Source organism: Drosophila innubila, assembly GCF_004354385.1.
Source record: "Drosophila innubila isolate TH190305 chromosome 2L unlocalized genomic scaffold, UK_Dinn_1.0 4_B_2L, whole genome shotgun sequence".
Taxonomy (NCBI): domain Eukaryota; kingdom Metazoa; phylum Arthropoda; class Insecta; order Diptera; family Drosophilidae; genus Drosophila; species Drosophila innubila.
The window spans coordinates 26985106-26998223 of NW_022995372.1; the positions used below are offsets into that span (position 1 = coordinate 26985106).

At 37.7% G+C, this 13118-nt stretch overlaps 1 protein-coding gene and 1 pseudogene across 1 annotated transcript; both read left to right on the forward strand.

Annotated features, from left to right (window-relative positions):
* Positions 1 to 5076: 5076 nt before the first annotated feature.
* LOC117781282 (zinc finger protein 250) lies at positions 5077 to 8926 on the forward strand (the record flags this gene model as incomplete). The annotated part of the gene is made up of 3 exons (XM_034618034.1): positions 5077 to 5455; positions 5531 to 6183; positions 8249 to 8926. Coding segments are annotated over exons 1-3 (1710 nt in total), but the record flags the coding sequence as incomplete, so codon positions are not given.
* Positions 8927 to 9561: 635 nt separating this feature from the next.
* On the forward strand, positions 9562 to 10183 carry LOC117780350 (annotated as a pseudogene).
* The last annotated feature ends 2935 nt before the right edge of the window (positions 10184 to 13118 follow it).

Genomic DNA, 13118 nt, shown 5'->3' on the forward strand with positions numbered 1-13118 from the left:
AAATTTTTTTTTTTTTTTACCAAATATACCAATACTTTTCTGTATCTTTAATATAATTTTATGAATAGTACCACTGTTGGAATTCATACTTGACAACTTTCAATCAATGAAAGAGCCTAAGTCCTTGATTCTGGGTATTAAATAATAACCGATGTATTTTTCTCAGTGTTGCATGAGGGTGTAACTAAGCACAAATTTGTAGTTAATCGCTCATTTTCTGGGACACCAGTAACAAAAACAACACATTTTGAAACTAAAACAGAAACACGAACACTAAAATCTTGCCTACGTTGACGACCACAACGATAATAAACGTTGAGTTGTTTTGTGGGGGATTTATGGGGCGCTCCACAAAATTTCAATAAGCAAACAAGATCCTAACGTCGCATGCTATCTCTGTTGCGCACTTTACTGATTGCCAAAGCTGCCATCTCATTCGCCGTTGATTTTAATGAAATGTGTTTTTCGATAAAAATGGTCCATGCGATGCGATCGAATTTAAATTGAAAAATTTGATTTTAATTCTTACATTCTAAGTGTGTTTTCATTAGCATAATTAACGTCGAATTAAAGTTAGTATTTTTTTTTTCTCGAATTGTAAAAATAAAATAAATTACATTTTACAGCTCGGAGAGGCCGACGAGGGGCACACCATGACTTTGGCTTTGACAGCTATTCGTCAGATCGTTAAATTCGGCTTTTTTAGGATGCATTAAAAGTCGTTTTGGACTTTTAGCGTTTGTCATTTTGAGTGCGTGTGCTTTTCTACACTTTCGTTGGATTTGTTTCGATGTTCGGGGTCTGTCTGGGGGTTCTCTTGATTTATGCTTGTGGCTCATTTGTATTGAAATTTGATATATTTGAGCACGCGGTTTATTTTGCGAAGCCGCCCGTCTGCCTTATTTCGAGCGTATTTTCGAATTTTATATTCGAATTAATTGAAATGATTGTGATCTACAACACAGTTCGGCAAGCAAACACCCATACATATATAGGTAGAGCTATGTATGTATAGGCGTACCTATATAATTTATGAATATCGCTTTGTTGGACTGTATGTTAATGTTAACGTGTCTTTGTCTTTTGTGGCCAACTTATTTGAGATATGTATAAATTATACAACACACACAATAGTATAACACCTCCTAAATGGTTCCGTAAACGTTGCCCGATACTTTTGTTCGCTACACGTTGAACTTATAGCGATTTTTAAGTGCCTTTTTTATTGAAGTGTTGACAAATACAAACATAAACCATGGACTTGTGATCGCTGTGGGCGTATTGGGTGGGATTTGGGAATTTGCATGGGTTTTAAGGAATTCCACTTTAAAGTTTTAAAAAAACTGACAGAAGTTTTTTGAAGTCTTACACTCGAATGTTTTACTGTCAACGTAGAACGTAATTTCTTTTGAGTCAAGATCGTAGATCACAGTGGATAGAAACATTAAAACTTTTTATTTTACAGCACAAGTTTCGAGCAATCGTTCCTACGGAAGCTGTACGATGGAGTGGTTCGATATAAACAGGAAGACCGCCTGAAAAAATACTATTATGAATATAGAATTTTGCTTAGGAGGGGAACAATACTGTTACATGTTAATATCAATATATTTTTTTTATATTTCGATAGGACATATATATTTTTGTTTATAGCCTATCTTGTTTACTTTTTCTAAGTTCGTAAATATTTTGTTCTATTTTAAACAATGTTGTTTTGTTGTTTTATATACCCTCTATTTACTACAAAGTTTTTGAAACTTGTCTGTACATTGCATTTTTCTCCCATATACTATTTTAATGAAAAATGTCTGTAAAAATTGTATATACATATTATTTTTGGATTCCTTAATGAGCTTAAAATTCTGGCAAAAGGAATTAACATTGAAATATGCAATAGAAAAAAAAAAGCAAGAAGGAAAACATTTTATTATCTTCAGGGAAAAGTAAAAATATCGAAAACCCTTTTGCAAATCAACACATTTGTCAAGCTACTCATAAGAGAAGTGACTAAAAGAGACGCACAAGGAAGATACCGCTAACGGTTCAAACATACACAGACCCAAATGAGAGAAGACGCAACGATGCGACAATGGGGAGATGGGGATCACCCGCTGACAGAAAATCACTTGGCAACGGCTGATCATTAACCGATAACACATGACATTAAAGGTTCAACAAAGTGAAAGAGTTTAAACGCACACAAAATGTGATAAATGCCGACCACCCCATGGAACCACAACAAAACAACAACAACAACAATAAAGAGAACGAAAACAAATACAACAGACCGAACAGGTGGGGCAAAAAACGAGCGGAAAATTAATAGTGTGAACGACAATCGGCAAGAGAATAAAAGTGAGAGCCAGAGAGAGAATGACAGTAAGGTACACATACAGGCACACTCATAAGAAAACTTATCAACATCTCAGATAGGTATCAGCTTACATTGGAGCCCCACACACATGACAGTAGTAAGCATCTGAGAATTTGTCAAAATGTCAACGGGTGAAACAGTTTGTTTTCGGTCTGGAGCTTGGGAGTCCAGTCTTCAGTATACAGACTCCAGGCCAGGTCCAGATCCAGGCTCACAAGTCTACGTCGTCGTCGTCGTCGAGCCACGTAGCTTTTGTAAAACAAACCATTAGCAGCTAATAAACATTAGTCATGCGACCAAAAGTCGGGGCTGGGTAACTCTGGTTCGGGTCGATGATTTAGTGAGTTTAATTAAAATTTAAGGTTTCTTTAGCTCGCATATGTAAATAATCGTGCGGAATTCCACGAATAAATGAACAAGTTTTAATCTCTCACTCTTTTTTTTGTTTGTTTGTGTATTAGTCTTTGTATCCTCTCTGGAAGTTTTCGTTTATAATTATAATTTATACAGATCTTTAAACTCTGGTCAGCCGTGCGCTTGTTGACAGCATCGTCATCAATCAGGCTAGGATCCCAAGATCCAAATTCAGTCTATTGGCGGCACGGGTAACTGCTGGATCTGCCACCGTTGGTCAGTTTCTCAGATACGGATCGCATTGTAAGTAATCGCAGACAAATCGTGTACAAGATGTGTGCAGCTTAGATCACCTGGAAGCTGTCCCCTAATTGGCTCTGCAATTAGATAGCCACAGTCCTCGACTCATCGCTTTGTTCCTGTAAATGTATACCACTTCATTTACATATGTATGTAAATATATAGAGCGCTTTCTCAACTTACCTTCATTCTGCGAATGTCTCTCCGTGTGTGTGTGTGTGCCATCATTTTGCCACTTCTCTGCAGTTCCATTCAATTTATGTCTCTTCCAGCCAATGCAAATCAAAAGGGGTATTTTGTTGTGCATTATTTTATGGGTGCTACTGATGCTATGCAGGCAGTTGCACCTGTAAATAAATCCCGCTTGTAAAACTGATAGAGTCTGCCCGGGGAACAAGAAATGCTAACCTTGGGCTGTGGTACTGGACTGATTAATGGGCATCGTTTATCCTTATTTATTGTGTTTAACTAACTTTTTTTTATTGGGTAAACTTTTATACAAGCAATTCTGCTATATCCACCCAATTTTTAGCCAAATGTTTAGGGTATATTATGGTCTGACTTCTACTATTGTCTAGCAGCGCAAGCGCAATTGAATGCAAAATTGTTTACGGATTTGACAAAATTGAAAATATTTGTTTAACTTAGTCAACTTATTCTTAAAATGAATTAAATAATTTTTTTTTTCATTAAATAATTTTTTAATTAAAACCCAAAAATTAACATAGTTTCTGAAATTGACTTTCAAAGCACAAAATCGACATTTGATAAAAGTATAAGATGTATTTTAAATTTTAATTTTAAAATGGAATAAAATATAGCCAGTTGGAATGAGTTTCATTATTGAATAAAATATAACAATAATTATTAATTGTTGCTGAAATTTTAAATAAATAAATGGTAGCTAATTTTCCTGACTCCGAAAATGTGTACGAAAAATAAAAAGTATGACATTACACCTTTATCTTTCACAGTGAGGATTATATTAAGTGTATTTACGTGATAACGATAATATATTGTTCTAAGAATGATAGCATAATTAGTATGGGCATTTATACGGCTTAAATTAAAACATTTTTGCAAGTATAGCCGATTCGATTAGTTTTATGAATACGAGGATCTTAGCCATGTAAAAAATATTAATAAATAAATGGAATACTTAATTTGTTCAGTTCAAAAGTTCACAGTTTCGATATTTGAGAAAATTGCAACATGTTTACTAAACACATCTAGGGCTAACGGATTAACTCATCACCTGACTAACTTGATCTATAAATTCCAGTTCTCATGTTAACTCCTTCCAAGTAGCTCCTTAAGTTCATTACCACAGCCCTGTTTAAGAGATTATGTCATAGCTCCGAGTTCCTTGTGTATGTAAGCCGTTACTCTCCTCACTGAATACACACACTAGCACACACGCTTATACACACACACACATAATGAGCTCGGCTACAGGCAATCCCGAAAAGGGGCTTTGGTGTATGCTCATAACCGTAAGATTCACACATACTCACAACGAAATCAACAATGACGACAATGCTGCAGGACAGACAACCAACAACAACAACAGCAACAAGAGCAACAATAACTGGAGAAACACATTTTGAAAATTTAACGATGCGCACATTTTATTACCGCAATTAATTACAAAACAACGCAGAGAAAGAAGAAATCTTAGTCAGGCAATCTGAGATCAACGCAGCCACACGAGCGTCAGATAGAGAAAGATATTCCCAGAGAGTCAGATCGAGAGCGAGAGAGGAGAGGGAGATCTAGAGAGCCCGAACCAGTCGAGGAGAGACCCAAAGACGAAAAGATCTGTTCGTGATAAACGTTATGATAGATGTGACTAGTAAAATGCTACTACCAAAATAGTTCTCGGCCACTCTTGGGCAGCTCGTAATTGGAGGCGCGACTTTTAGTTCAGCGGTGGCAGCCAGGGCTGCTTAATTGGCTGAGAATCTCTGAGAGATCGTAGACTTGTTCTCTCTCGCTCTCGCTCTCTTTATGTGTGTGTTGAGCTGTAAACCCGTTTTTTGACCAATTAAATGCCTGAGAGCAACAATATCCAGTTGGCCAAGACGTTGTGGGCCGTTGGCAGCACTTTAGGCCGCACATTTCGAGTTTCGACGCGTAGCGCGACAGTTGCCAAGTCCCCGACACGGTACAGGTCTATGAACGCACCCAATACTTCCACCTCGAACGCCAAGTCAACGAAAAGTATGGGCTTTAAGCACGCCATGCTGCAGCGCAGCTACGAATTGGCGGCGTCTCCTGGCCCCCAGTTGGCACCAGGTCCGGCTGCGATCCCTCCGCAAGTTACGGACTTTAGCATCAGTCGCATTTTGGGCGGCACAGCCAAGGATAATCATGCTAAGAAGTCTGTACAGCCGAGTACAGGCAACATTTTGGATCTGTCCAAGAGCAGCCAAGAGCTTGCAACTCTAGTTCCAGTTCCAGTTTCAGCTCCAGCTCCAGTTTCAGCTCAAGTCCCAGTTTCAGCTGCACTTCCAGTTGTTGCCACTAGTCTGCCACCCGCCTCAGTGAATCCATCATCTGTTTATGCCGGCGGCAGTTACTCCATGTTACCACCGGACTTTCTGGCCATGGCCAATGCCACCAAGTTCTATGCCCAGTTCTTTCCACACCTGCTGCCCGCCTATGCGGCTGCCGCAGCTGCCGCCGGCCTGACCACTCCGCCCACATCGCCCTACCAGCAACCACAGCAGCAGAAGCGCTACTTTGCACCCTACGTGATCAATGGACAGAGTCCCTCGCGTCCCAAATCAAGTGCTCCGCCCGCTGCTTGCACCCGGGCCGATTGCTTCGAGTGTCTCGACTATTACAAACAGTTCGGAGCGGGCTACAAGCCAACGCCTCTGATATCGCCGGCGGCCTCTTCGGTGAGCAGTTCGAGTAGCTCCAGACCTGGCCGGGATCTGGTCTTAAGTGCTACCAATAGCACCACGAGCATATCTCTCACCTCTGTTACCAACCTAAACCTGAGCACGGCGACTTCAACAACATCTGCAGCATCTACAGTTGGAATATTTCCCAAGCTGGGATCAAGCATCAACAACTCAAACAACGCCGAGGAGATCAGCTACAAGTGTCGTATATGCGACAAGGTCTTTGGATGCTCCGAAACTTTGCAGGTGAGTTTGGTTAAACTACAACAGTAACTGAGAGTACTTTAAAATGCAGCACGAATAGATTTTTAAAATGGAAATTACAAAAAAAAAGCAAGATCTTTAATATTGAGAGAAAGAAGTTGAAAAGTTAAGTATGAAAATTCCACATATAGTTTTCAGTCACACAAACTCTTTATGCAAAAAGTTATTCGCTTAGTTAAAAAAAAAAATTCAGCACTCGCCACTTTGAAAAGGTTATTTTGAGGTACAAAAAAGTTCAAACATTCTTAGTTACAAAATTGAATGTCAGAATTTTGGGGCATGGAAAGACATTCGTCAATAGACTTTTACCTCGTAAAGATGTATTTTTTTTTTGGAAAATCGAATCTTACTGCAATGATAAACAGAATTAGTATAAATTTAACTTAGAGATGTTTATGCGACTATTACGACATTTCGCTAATAGTAGTAGAGAGCATCGATCTCGAAAAGAAAAACAAAACAATATGTAAATAAAATATTATTTAAAAATTCGTACACTCAGAAAAAATATCAAGATTTCCGTACTTAAACAGGCCATTTTCAAGTACAAACGATCTCAAAAGCTGTCTAAGTTCGGAATTTCTAAAGTTGAGAACGGAAGTACGGAAATCTTAAAATTAGATTTTTTGGGGATACTTTAAGTACGTTTTGGGTATAATTCAAGTCTGAAAATTTTGAAAACATACTAAACTAATACTAAACTACTAATATAAACCCAAAATGAACTTGTTTCTAGTACAAAACATTGCCATAATTTATTAACTTTAATCTTAAAACATGCATTAGTATGTGTACTAAAATTATTCAAAATACCAAAATTAAATACCATTTAATAATGGTGTATTTTCTAGGTTAGCGACCTTTTGAAATAGGTGCTGATTTTACCAGCGATCCAACCTTAACGTCATATTTGCGACGCTAGAACCAGTTGTGAGTTCTAGGTGCGACTATGAAAAAAAAATATCCCAAAACGTACTTGTTTTTAGTAGGAAACGATCTTATTTTTAACTTCCTTTCAATATTAAAAAAAAACTATTTTAAGTGCAAAAAATTCTTAAACTAGTTTAGTACAAATAACTCAGTTGTTTCTAAAGGTATCTTTACGAGACTCACGGATTATGTATTTTTCATGGTCTTATATATTCAGAATAAGTTAGAATAAAATCGGACCACAATTACGGATAGCTGCCATAGGAATGTGAATGTAATTCATACTTAATTCAAGATTTTTAGTACACAGCAATCTTAAAATTATAAGAACGAAACGGTATAAATTCAAGTACGGTCGCACCTAATTTTAGGATGTCATAATTTTCTGAGTGTATGGGCCGATAATGACACAGATATCTTCCAAAAAAGATTCAATCGAGATTTGAAATTAGTTGAAAGTCCATATTAGAAACTAAATAGTCAAATATTAATCAATAAATGTAAATTTAAAAAAAAAGTACCTTAGCGAACTTGTATTAAGTTTATGTTACTATGCATGTTAACAGTTCAATGTAAATAAATTGGTATTAATAATGTAAAGAGTCTTGACGATTTGGTTAGATATTATATTAAAGTTGTCAACGTTTTGTAATGTTTTTAGAAAGCTTTACTGAACATTCGTATTCCACGGGCACATGAACACTTCAGTGTTGCAAAAGCTCTGTTGGGCGTATCGTTTTTCAAATGTATTTAACAAGCTTCAATGTAAACACGTTTTTAATGATGCCTCTGCGATGCCAACGAACAGTAAATGGGCGGGTCCGAAGCGAAGGCGGAGCAACAGTTGAGAGGCGAGCAAGAGAGCAGGAGAGCCTATGCAAATCTTGATAATGTACGAGTAGGCACACAAGATCATAAAAATGGTGGCGCCCAAAAAACAGAAGCGAAGCAAAACAAAGCAGATGAGAGAACTGGTTTTACGCATGGGTGCAGCTGTCACACATATACACATTAGAAAGAGAGCGCAAATGAGCGTTGCTTAACAAAATGGCCTCCGACCAATGAGCAACACTTCGCCTAACTCTCTCTCCCTCTCTCGCTTTCTTTCTCCTTGCAGGCACATGAGAAGACACACAAATCTCCACGTTACGAGTGCGCGGACTGTGGCAAGGGATTCTCTCAGTTGCGCAACTATAAATATCATTTGTCAGTACATCGCGGCACGAAGGAGTTTGCCGCCGAGTGTCCGGAATGTGGCAAGACCTTCAATGACAAAGGCTACCTCAGCAGCCACATGAAGATTCATCGCAATCGCAAGGAATATGAGTGCCCCTACTGTCCCAAGTCCTTCAATCAGCGAGTCGCCTTCAACATGCACGTGCGCATTCACACGGGCGTTAAGCCGCACAAATGCGTCGAGTGCGGCAAGAGATTCTCCCGGAAGATGCTGCTGAAGCAGCACATGCGCACTCACAGCGGCGAGAAGCCGTATCAATGTTCGGTTTGTGGCAAATCATTCGCGGATCGTAGCAACATGACGCTCCATCATCGCCTGCACTCGGGCATCAAGCCGTTCAGCTGCCCCTTGTGCCCCAAGGCCTTCACTAAGAAACACCACCTGAAGACACATCTCAATTATCACACCGGCTGCAAGCCATATGTCTGTCCACATCCCAATTGCAATCAGGCCTTCACACAGTCTAGTAATATGCGTACTCATGCCAAGAAATGTCAATACCGACCGCTTGATGGCGCTCAGGCATTTCCTATGCCCACCAAGCAACAACAGCAACAACAGCAGCAACAGCTACATCACCAGTTGCAACCAACACCGCCGACAACACTCGCGCTAGCCATGCCTGCAACTCCAAGCTTCACTCTTCCCCCGCCTTCATTTGCCGCACAAGCTGCCGCTGCGACTTCCGCATTTCCGCCAGCACAACAAACGCTGTTAAGCAACCTGAGAACATTTTAAGCTGCAATGAAGCAGCAACTTAACATGAGCTTTACGGCAATTACAGTAACTGAAGATTGAAGTACCATTTGAGTAACTGCACTCACTGTTAAATCACTGATGTTTGACATGCACCTGATTAAACCCAAATTGTCTTGACTTACAATAATTTTTATTAGTGGATTCAGCTTTGTGATAAATTGTAAATCGCTTAGTGTTTATACTGATACTAAAAATAATAGACATAAATTTTAGGAAAACTTAACTTAATCACTTCTCGCGATAAACCGCGAAAGTGTTCATAAATGCGGTCTAAGCCAACTTGATTTTATTTACTCGTAAATTGTCTTAATCAATTGTAAATTGTCTCAATTTAGTTTTAGATTCTAAAATTTTTTTTAGCAGTATATCTACGTAATTTCTGTCAAGTTAGTCGTAACTAGTTACTATTGCGTATGCATGTGATTTATGTGTTAAATAAAAAAAAAAAAAAAGAAATATAGAAAATGAGTTCAGAAGTCTCTTGGAAAGCTTCTCCTTTCGATAGTGTGGACAATAATGCTGCGATTAAGGAGCTTGTTCGATTTCCGCCGTATGGACCATTCTATGGAATTATGGGCGTGGCTGCTGCCATGGTATTATCCTCGTTTGGTGCTGCTTATGGAACAGCAATCTCCGGAACTGAATTGCGGCCACGGCAGTTATGCGGCCCGAACTGATCATGAAGTCTATTATACCCATTGTGATGGCGGGAATTATCGCAATCTATGGTTTGGTCGTGTCAGTGCTAATCGCCGGACAACTGGATTCTGCAAAAACTTATCCGATAGCCAAGGGATATGTACATCTGGCAGCAGGATTATCAGTGGGCATGTGCGGACTGGCCTCGGTTATGCCATTGGCGTTGTGGGCGATGTGGGCGTTCGTAATACGGCTCTGCAGCCACGTCTGTTTATCGGGATGATTCTCATTCTGATATTCGCAGAAGTTCTGGGTCTATATGGCATGATTGTGGCAATTTATCTGTATACCAAAGACATAAGTTAAAAAGCGGGTATATTCGATGTAAGACGTCAAATAAATCGCCAAAAGCTTTAAGCAGTTTTATACCTGTTACTTAAAAAAATAAGGCAAAAGATATATTGTATTTGCTTGAACTATTGCCAAGACACACACACTCACACCAGAGTGTTAGCAGTATTAAGACTGCCCAACATTACACTCAGAAAAATATGCCATATATTTTATTGTTTTTTTTTTTTAAATGGAGTGTTTCATTCCGCGGTCTTATCGCTTCCAGTGTAACTAGCCCTATTACACCACCCAATATCCGCCCCTGCTCGCTTAGCTCGCGGTTCTACAGTCGAGTATGCTTGACTGTCGAAGACCCCGTACTAACTATAAAGAAAGCTTTTAAATTGTTCCTATAATTTGGATGTTAAATTTTTTTTTCGATTTGAGGGCGATTAAGGGGACGTGGCCGAATTTTGAAATAAACTTGATCTGCTTGCAATAATGTTACGCACATATTCTTTAAAACAAACTTAGTAAGCCCCTGTACTTTTTTAAGTACGGGGTCTAAAAAACACCAGCGTCGCAGTTTTTAAGATAATAAATTTTTTCGAATATAACAATATAAATTATTATCTAGCATCCTACTTCATAATATCCACAAGAATTATTATTACATATTTCAGACCGCATTTATACATTCTTAAAATTTAAGAAGTGCATAAAAAGAGCGCGGAATTTAAAGTTTCCACTATTTTGTTAATACGAATTTTACAGAGATTTTATTAATTTGATGCTCCATAGTGCTCGCTGCATAGTTCTTCTGGAAATGTTAAATTTATGCCCACAATATCGAATGGAAGCCTGGATTCCCTGCCACAGATTCCCTTACTGTTGCTATATTTTTAATTGACCGACACGAACCAGGATCTTCTCAGCCATCAGTGTTAACTTGGTGTCAAATTTTTAAAAGCCTAATTGTTATTTGATGCAATTATGACCGAAAGCTTGACGTAGTTGGTGAACTGTTCTTGCAAAACTTTTACCGTTTTTGTAATGTGTTTTTACAATGCTACAACTTTGTTCCGTTGAAGACTATATTCTCCAACCGCTTAGTATCTACGTGAATAATGTAAAAAAAAATTCCCATTTCACTCTTATTAATAAAATTTAAGTCCTGCGCTCTTGTTCGGAAACCCTTTATTTAACCTAAAGTTGTTACTAACGTGAACAACAACATATATGGTATTAGCCAATATAGACAATTCTGATGGCCTCGTCAATGGAGCCTGGGCGTTCTTAAAGAGATAAGGTTCAGTTAACTTAAATCATAGAGTTTCTTTGGAAAAACTATTAAAAGTTTTCAATTTTGGTTTAACGAGCAGATTATTCAAAAGCATTCTCATTTTTAATGGAATTGAACTTTTCGAGAACATCAGTAGGTAGGAGCGCCGACAACTATATACAGACATCATAGTGCAATTCTATTTACTGCAACTGAGTGTACACATTAGAAAAATTAAATACGTATTAATGTAAATTTCAATTATTATCAACTACGAATAGTCAATTAATAAAATGTTTTGTCGAGTTTCATATTCGATATTTATTACCCTAAAGGACTTTTAAATTATTTATTGCTTTAAATGTTTATCAACAATTTAACTGTTAACTCTGAATGCTTCCAGTAATGTTTATATCTAAATTAGTAACGGGTATCCTATAGTCGCAAAACCCTCAATAGCCCTTCCGACTAGTTTTAACCCTCTAACGGGTATGACCGTCTGTAGACGGTTTTTCTGATTTTTAAAATGTATATGATTATTTTGCGATGAGTCGTTTTACAGAATTTTGTTTAACATTGAAATTGTGAAAAATACCAAATTTAATTATGACCAAATAGATTGCAATTTCAATCGCCAAAAAAAATATATTGACTATCGATTTGTAAATTAGACTGATAGTATGTGATATTATTCTTTAATGTTTTGTAAAAAAATAAATAGAACAGTGTAACTAGAAGTATAAAAAGCGAAAAACTGAACACCGTCTGTAGACGGAAAAAATATGGCCATTCGCTTGCATCACAAGGGAATATCGCACTCTACTTTCGGCGATAACTTTTGCTATTTTTTGCTTCTTAAGTTTTTATTGAGTGGGTAATCACTAATATAACTATTAAATTTAAATTTAAGTGTTTATTATTTATAAATATAGTAATTTAGCAATTTTAAATGAACAACTGCTTAGGTTGATAGATTCTGTAGAAGCGATGACATGTTTAGCAGTTTTAATAGTGATGGGACTCCGATTATGTTGTCGACAACTATTCGAAAATTTGAAAATTATTGAAAATGATAATTCCGATGCATTTCTTCAAGATTTAAGCCTCTCATTCATTGGTCTTATACCCATCGATATAGAAGAACTATCCTCATCAACAACTGCATGGTTCAAGCCTTTCTAAAGCATTCGATCTTCATTGCCCATACTTGAACCAACTAGTCCTCAAATCCAGTCAACTTCCCGCCGAGTTCTGCTCCAAGATTTAAGGAGTTTTCATATATTCGGTATTGTGGAAAGTTAACAAGTACAAGTAGGCTGGCATCTGTATATGTTAGGATATCACCACTCCTCAGACCCACTACCAATGAGGAAAGAGCTAAAGCACTGCGTTATGGTAAGACGCAAAAGCAATATATAGAAATCAGTTGCCTCCAAATAAATGAGGAATACAAAATCACATTAGATAGAGTCCCTTTGATGGACGGTCTTATGGCAGAAACAATCTAAGGACGAAGAGCAGAAACATTAAGAAAGCTATTCTACTATATAATGAGTGACTTTTCTATAAAATCGTGAGCATGAATGCCACTAATGCAAATATATTATACAAGGTTCTTGCATAGAAAATTTCCAACTCAAGCTTTACAATCACAGAGCAGCTGAAGCAAGCTGAGTTCCTTACAAAAATAGCAAAAGGACTTGTTTCCTTTAAGGAAATGGCATGAAATGACTTATA